This window comes from Asterias rubens, chromosome 10 (assembly GCF_902459465.1).
Source record: "Asterias rubens chromosome 10, eAstRub1.3, whole genome shotgun sequence".
Lineage (NCBI taxonomy): Eukaryota > Metazoa > Echinodermata > Asteroidea > Forcipulatida > Asteriidae > Asterias > Asterias rubens.
Genome location: NC_047071.1, coordinates 8,625,574 through 8,633,501, shown reverse-complemented (window position 1 = coordinate 8,633,501; position 7,928 = coordinate 8,625,574). Strand labels below are relative to the sequence as shown.

At 41.4% G+C, this 7,928-nt stretch overlaps 2 protein-coding genes across 2 annotated transcripts; both read right to left on the bottom strand.

Moving 5' to 3' along the window:
* Positions 1-1,805: 1,805 nt before the first annotated feature.
* Positions 1,806-2,902, bottom strand: LOC117295628 (melatonin receptor type 1B-A-like). The gene has a single exon (XM_033778332.1). It carries the CDS (start codon positions 2,874-2,876, stop codon positions 1,806-1,808), a length of 1,071 nt encoding a protein of 356 aa, XP_033634223.1. The 5' UTR covers positions 2,877-2,902.
* Positions 2,903-5,536: 2,634 nt separating this feature from the next.
* On the bottom strand, positions 5,537-6,977 carry LOC117295626 (melatonin receptor type 1B-A-like). The gene is made up of 2 exons (XM_033778331.1): positions 6,147-6,977; positions 5,537-5,936 (listed from the first exon to the last, which is right to left on the bottom strand). Exons 1-2 carry the CDS (start codon positions 6,975-6,977, stop codon positions 5,634-5,636), a joined length of 1,134 nt encoding a protein of 377 aa, XP_033634222.1. The 3' UTR covers positions 5,537-5,633.
* Between the last annotated feature and the right edge of the window lie 951 nt (positions 6,978-7,928).

Below are 7,928 nucleotides of genomic sequence, written 5' to 3'. Positions count from 1 at the left end.
TCATAGACCATTATCACGCTGCCGCCATCTTGGCATGGTCATCTTGTTTCCAAAAGATGTAAATAGATGCTAGTACTCATTGTACAAGAAGGAACCAGACTATCTTTCCTTCCAGCCTCGGTTTGGTTTCATTGATTTGAATGGGAGAAAATCAAGATGGCTGCATCTGTGATAAAGGTATAATGGGGGAATTTAGCCATAACATCGACTCTTCCTATGTGCTGCACAAGAGGTCCCCAAGATCATGATCGAGGCTGAAAGACTTAAAGACAGTGTACACTATTGGTAATTGTCAAAGACGAGTGTTCACAGTTGGTGTATCTCAACATATGCATAAAATAACAAACCTGTGAAAATTTGAGCTCAATCGGTCGTCAAAGTTGCGAGATAATAATGAAAGAAAAAATACTTTGTCACACGGAGTTGTGTGCTTTCAGATGCTTGATTTCGAGACCTCAAATTCTAAACTTGAGGTCTCGAAATCAAATTTGTGGAAAATTACTTCTTTCTCGAAAACTACTCCACTTCAGAGGGAGCTATTTCTCACAATGTTTTATACTACCAACCTCTCTCTATTACTCGATACCAAGTAAGGTTGTATGCTAATAATTATTTTGAGTAATTACCAATAGTGTCCACTGCCTTTAAACGCAAACTCAAATACTTGCAGACAAGTGACACCAGAAATACATATTTACAAGCAATAGTTACCAATTTAATATAATTATAATTAATTTATCTCAAGCATGTCAACTAATATTTTGTTCAACAAGTCAATGGGGCTTAATTAATGGGCCTAGGACGTCTATGATGGTATTTTCTTTTTGTCATAGGATATTGGTGCTATAATATTATTGAAGCAGGCCTTTAGGCCTTTTATTTTTTCCGTTTCTGGCCGTTTCGCAAAACTGCATGAAGTCGGTAATACCGCACCGTACCTTAAATTGGTCGAGAATCTCAGAGTAGAACGAAGTTTCAGTGGACATAACTCACTGTTCAATATCAGAATCGTAAAACACATATATGCTTTGCAAATTAGTCTTATTCGACAATTCCATGCTGTGAAACTTCAAGCCCACCATGTACAAAGACGCAGTTCCAGTTGTCATAATAGCCATTTTGAGATAACGGGGTTTTCCGTTATTTACGAGGCTTATCGCCAAACTCACATGGCTGCACGGAATTTTCAAGAAGGGGGGCTACACTGTTTTGGGCTGTCGATCCACAGATTTATACACAGGGGCACGTTGTCACCTACTTCTGATCAGTGTTATCCCCTTCACAGTCCGTAAGGATGTTGGCATATGTCAACCACTGGGAGCATGGCTGATAGAGTATAGAATGCCACTTCCCCAACCTTTCGAGGCATTATTGTTACATGTGTGCGGCACCTAAATGTAGCCCGAGCCCTAAATGTAGCCTGACCTAAATGTAGCCCCAAACATGTACCCATGTTTGGGGCTACATAGGTCCGGGCTAAATTTTGGTACATGTTTGGGGCTACATAGGTCAGGCTAAATTTAGGGCTCGGGCTACATTTAGGTGCCGCACATACCTTGCTCAGCAGGGGTACAGTCGTCATGACCGGGATTCGAACCCACACTCTGCTGCTGACAACACCAGAGCTTGGGTCTGGTGAACTAGATCGCTCGGCCTTGATACAGCACAGGAGCACACCGTTTTGTTTTAGTGCAGGCCTACAGTCATGTTTACCCAAACCACAATAGTGCAAGTACAATTATGTGTCAACCATTTACAATGGCTTAATATAATACGACAACGTGTCACAAAACCGGCACAAATTATCAGTTTCTCTGCAATGTTAAAACTGACTTTAAGAAATTAGAAGGTTCTGGTATGTCCGAATAGCGGCACAGAATTATCTTTCGGAGTACCACCTTAAACTGTGGGTGGTTGATGGTGTAGATGATGGGGTTTACACAGCTATTGAGGATGGCAATGGTAACTCCGTACAGGGCAAACTTACGGCTAGACGGCACAGCGAGAGAGATGAAATAAGGAGAGAGTAACACAGTGAAGACGCAAAACACAAGGAACAAGTTCTTGGTGATGGCAAGTTGTTGATGGCTGATTGCCAGACGGGTTTTTGCGACAACGTGTGATGTATTGTTTCTATAATCGTCACATGTGAGACAACTAGATGCTTCAACATCTCCACAGACAGATGGTTTGCCTTGCATAGAGTTCCTCTTTTTCTGCTTCCTGAAGTGTCGTTTGAGATGGATGTAGAGTGCCGTGTAGCAACAGATGACGATGAGCATTGGGACTGGGTATAGACCAACAGATTGTGCCAGGTTGTATTCGGGACCTCGTGGATGACCATCTTTGTCTGAACATATTGTATTGTCTTGTGGATCGTAACCAATGGAGCCTATGCCAAGAAGCAGTGGGAGGAAAGTCACAACACACGGGATGACCCAAGTCGTTGCGATCATGACGGCTACTTTACGCGGGGTGTACCAACAACTGTAGGTATTCGTGGTTTGAGTGATGAGGACCATGCGGTTCAAAGCTATGGATGCCAAAGTATAAAGACTCGCACCAAGACCGGTATAAAGTTGAATAGCAGCAATGACACACGGGACCTCTAACTCCATAGGCCAGCTTCCATGGCTGAGCAAAGCTACTGAAATCCACGGGTAGGAGAGACTGGTCCAGAAATCAGCCACGCTGAGGTTGACCACGAAGGCGTTGGTCACGGTGCGGAGTTTCTTGGACAGGATGACGGACCAGATGACGAGACTGTTTCCAACGAGGCCGATGATAGAGGCTACGATCCAAACACAGACCACACCAATGCGAGTTTTATATTGGTAAAGTGACGGGTCCAAATTATTAGTGGCTGTGTAATTCATCGTGTGTTATTATCTATCATTATCAACTCAGCCGAAAACTGATGCATTTACGGACTGTACGTTATAAATGTAAACTAGTTGTGCCAAATACAATCTATTGGCAGCGTGACTGAACGCAGCGACTGTTCTACCTAGCTACCCAACCACGTAGGCTCTGTCATGTGTAGGCAAGATTGGCTGTTGACAGTTTGACAAAAAGCACTGGCCTAAATATCTCCATCTTCGTTATAGCTTGTTTACAGAGTACGGCATAGCTAATAGGCCTCGGTACATGTTGCAAGCAAGTTTTACACAAGCTGTTGAAGGGGATCAGACATGTGTGGATAAGGAACAATGAGAGCTAAGACAAAACTTTCGCGACATTTGTCTTAGATTTGCTACCTTTGGCTAAATAACAAACATATCAACTTTTTAGTACTCGACCAAAGCATGCAAAGTAGTCTTTTATTATCCCTGGCTTGAACTTGACGGCACAATGTTCAGTCGTTTTACCAACCGAGTCATCACAATGGCTCTAACTATAACACATGAGATGTATTGATAGACATAGTCCCACTAGTGCTGACCTAAAAGTGTTTAATTAGCAAAATAATTATTATTTAAATCTAAAAATTCCCGGGTCAGAATTGACCCCAATCCCGGCTCAGGCTGACCCGACCCGTAAAAATGTGGTTAGAGAAAAGGGAGTTTTGTGTAAAGTTTGACCCTTTTAATTGTTTGCACACAGACTCCGGGTTATTGATCCATAACTGGGTCAGGACCGTGGGACCCGGTTCCAGGTCAAATGTGACCGACGTTTTTTTTTTTTTTTTTTAAGAGTACAGAAACGACGATTCCATTTACTTTGCTAAAACGAATAATAATTACCTTGGTGGCACTGAAAGGATATTACACATCAAAGATTATTTGCAATTTGTGCTGTCGCAACCATTATAAAACAAAATGTATCCATTAAATGTCTGTCCAAATATTACAACAAAATGCAAATTTGCGACTTCGCACTTATATCTTTGCAAATATTTGCGATAAATATTGTCGTTATCATAACTATGCTTAGATACTTCACAACAAAAATATTTGCAGAGCTGTTTGCAAATAATACAATAGCGACGTTGCAAATTACAAAGGTATATAAAGAATTATGCGCAATGTGTTGTCCCTTCAGGGTTATCATAACACATTATTTTGTCCAGCTTCTACGCTTGTATTCATGATCTGCGATGTTGTTCAACCTTATATACAATTTATTCTAGACTTACTTAACGTTTGACAGATGTGTGCTTTTTCACTTCTACGAAAGTAGTGTATGCAAATGTTGACAGTTGAGTCAAACGGCATCGCTATGTAAGCACGCGATATTTGGTGCGTGGGCTGGTGCATCAATGACAGAGCATTGCATTCCGCGAGTTCTGGGTGTATTGCTCTGATTCTCCGCGCCTTAAATCTACCAATCTATAAAGGAAGCCATTGCAATCGCGCTGAAAACCTTAAAAATGAAATCAAATAACAACACGTATTGATTATATAGGCCTACGTGATTCGAAATCAGTCTAAATCTAGTGCTAAGAAAGAATTTTCAAGTCCACGGACGAGTTCACGCCATGTAAAAAACATTCACCACTAAAACAAATTTCATTTCCAGTCTCATAACTGAACATCTGACGTCACACTTCGAGGCTCGTGAATAATGCCAGAGAGTGGCCTCTAGCCATAGGTTAATGCCCGTCCATAATCACCTTTTACCTACATAAGTATACTTTTGGTTTTCGAAATCGTCTGATTGTTGTAGACCTTTAAATGTAAATGTATTCAATAAAACTTTACATGTGAAACATTCATTTCAAAAGGTCGTGTTTTTAAAATATCGTAGAAAATCCAGAGCGAATATTAGTAATAGTCCACGCAGGGAGAATAATCTCTAAAAGGAATCTGGGAAAAGTAACTGTAGTTACGCTTCTCATATTCAATTATTGAGGCATAACAACCGGTATCTTTTACACTACTACAAAGTGATATGTTTATAAAAAAAAATACTTAACAACACCCCCGAGTTGTTGTAGGCTTCTAAACCAAAGGTTTTTTTACTGGTACTAACTTTAAGAGTGATACGTCGATGTGTTCTGTGAATCACATGGTTATAAAACAGCCGTCCACCAAGCCTGGACTTCCTGCAGGCACGATTTATACACAGCCCAATGGGAGAAAACATAAAATCTTATGGAGATTGCGCTGTCTAATTCTTATCAACTTTTGATATGATGAAAGGGGCACATCTCAAAGCTTGTCCAGCTGTTACTATCATAACTCTTGGATATAAAATATGTGGAAAATATGACACAAAATGTCAACTTTCCCATATGACCAGTGCAATGTCTTGCCTGCCAGAAAATCCAAAGAATGCACAATGTTACACTTATTATAAACAAAGGTCATGTTTGACTTATTCTGTCTGTGTTCTTAATGCAACATCATTTAACTCTTTACACACTATTCCGTAACGCCAATGAAGATCCTTGTTTATCATTTGGGAAATTGTAGGTCACGAACACGGCATAATTAAATCATTACAGGCTACGTCGTAAACACATCTGTTTACATTTTTGTATACACACTGCACTTGTGTAGGGCAGCACGACAAAATCAAAACCACTAAAATGCCCCGAACTTTTGCAACAAAAAGTATTGTGAAATAAACAACAGAGTCTCGAGTTTAGAACATGGTGCAACAGCTCATTGCAATGTACAACTTTTCACTCTCTAGTTTCTGCGATTTATAGTCAGAACAGACTTCAAAAAATCTGACGGTTCCGGTATCTCCGAGAGGCGGCACTGAATTATCTTTCGTAGCACTATCTTGAACTGTGGGTGGTTGATGGTGTAGATGATGGGGTTTACACAGCTATTGAAGATGGTAATGGTGACCCCGTAGAGAACAAACTTACGGCTGGATGGCACGGCTAGTGATATGTAGTAAGGAGACAGTAGTAAGGTGAAGATGCAAAACACAAGGAAGAGGTTCTTGGTGATAGATACCTGCTGCCGGTTGATTGCTTGGCGATGCTTTGCGTTGGACAGACCCATGGCGTTTCTCGATTGGTTTCCACTTACTACAGTCGCTGAGCTTGCTGTACCTGTTACCGATTGCATCCCATTTGCTCCTTCGAGATCACTCTGCGAAGACGCCCCGGTAGAGGTTTGGGTGAGGCTGTTGGATAATTTGCCGTCCAGTTTAACCACGTCAGTAGTGGACAAAGACACACAGGACCCTACTGACTTTGAGGACCGGTCTGCAGTGAGCTCTCTTTGTGAAGACACCGAGGTGTCCGCTGTTATGACACTTAGACTGACGGATCTTTCTCCTATTGATTTGTCGGCAGGGGTTGCACTTTCTTGATAGGTGTTCCTTGCTTTCTGTTTCCTGAAGTGTCGTTTGAGATGGATGTAGAGTGCCGTGTAGCAACAGATGATGATGAGCATTGGGACTGGGTAAAAACCCAAAGACTGAATCAGGTTGTACTCTTCACCACGTGGATTGGTATCTATATCTGAGCACGTGTTACTCTCAGGATCGAAACCCAACTCGCCAATGTTGAGAATTAGCGGGATGAATACCAGACTACAGGAAACAATCCATGTCATTGCGATCATGACGGTTACTTTAGACGGGGAATACCACACACGGTAGGTATTCATGGGTTGAGTGATGAGGACAGCTCGATTCAAAGCTATTGACGCCAAAGTGTACAAACTCGCACCAAGACCTGTGTAAAGCTGACAAGCAGCTATAATGCATGGGACCTCTGACTCCAAGGGCCAGCTATCGTGGCTGACCAAAGCTACAGCAATCCACGGGTATGAGAGACTGGTCCAGAAATCAGCCACGCTGAGGTTGACCACGAAGGCGTTGGTCACGGTGCGGAGTTTCTTAGACAGGATGACGGACCAGATGACGAGACTGTTTCCAACGAGGCCCAAAATGGAGACTGAGATCCAAACGCAGGCTAAACCGATACGAGCTTCGTAAGGATATAGCGATGGATCTTCAGACATCGGCTTGGCAGAAGTGTTGTCCTGTTTTGAGAAGTTTTTAAAGTTCGCCATAATTGGACTCACCAAATAAAATACTCTTCGGTTCAACCGACTGATATTACTCCAACAATGAAGACGAATTGAACTACCTTGCAAGATGCTCCCTTGCTCCTCAAGTAGTAGCTTTTATATCCGCGATGAAGCTTTATCAAGAAGGCCAAGGCCGTGTAAACCGCTGTATAAACTATTGAGGATTTGCTTTTAGGGTAATCAAGCGTGGTTTAATAAAAAAAGACCTACTGTAGGTCTTTTAAGATCGATGCTGCCTTTATCTATGCTCAAAGCAGCAATGTTTTCAAAAGACTGCTCCAGAAATGTAGGTCTTTTAATGGTAACATTGAAAGACCTACATTTCTGGAGCAGTCTTTTGAAAACATTAAAAGACCTACATTTCTGGAGCAGTCTTTACATTAAAAGACCTACATTTCTGGAGCAGTCTTTTGAAAACATTAAAAGACCTACATTTCTGGAGCAGTCTACATTAAAAGACCTACATTTCTGGAGCAGTCTTTACATTAAAAGACCTACATTTCTGGAGCAGTCTTTTGAAAACATTGCTGCTTTGAGCATAGATAAAGGCAGCATCGATCTTAAACTGGATCTTTCAGTTCGTTAAGAATCCATGTGTGTCACGTCTTGTTGTTTTAATAAATAACAGAGGTAGATAGGAGCGACAAGATAATGAAAGAATACAATTTTAGTGTATGTTAACTGTAACCTTGCGATGTTGATGATAGGTAAAGCTTTGCATCATTTTGGCGCGTGAAACTTATGATATGTAAATCTCTTTGGGAAAAGTTCCATCCCTGAAAAGTGCCCTTGTTGCGGTTTTGACGTTTCGAACAGTAAACTCTGCTCGTCTTCATCACAAACCTGATACATGATATGAATGTTGTCCTGTTTTTTTTTCCAGGAACATACCAGGGCTCAATTTCATAGAGCTGCTTAAGCACTAAAAGATAC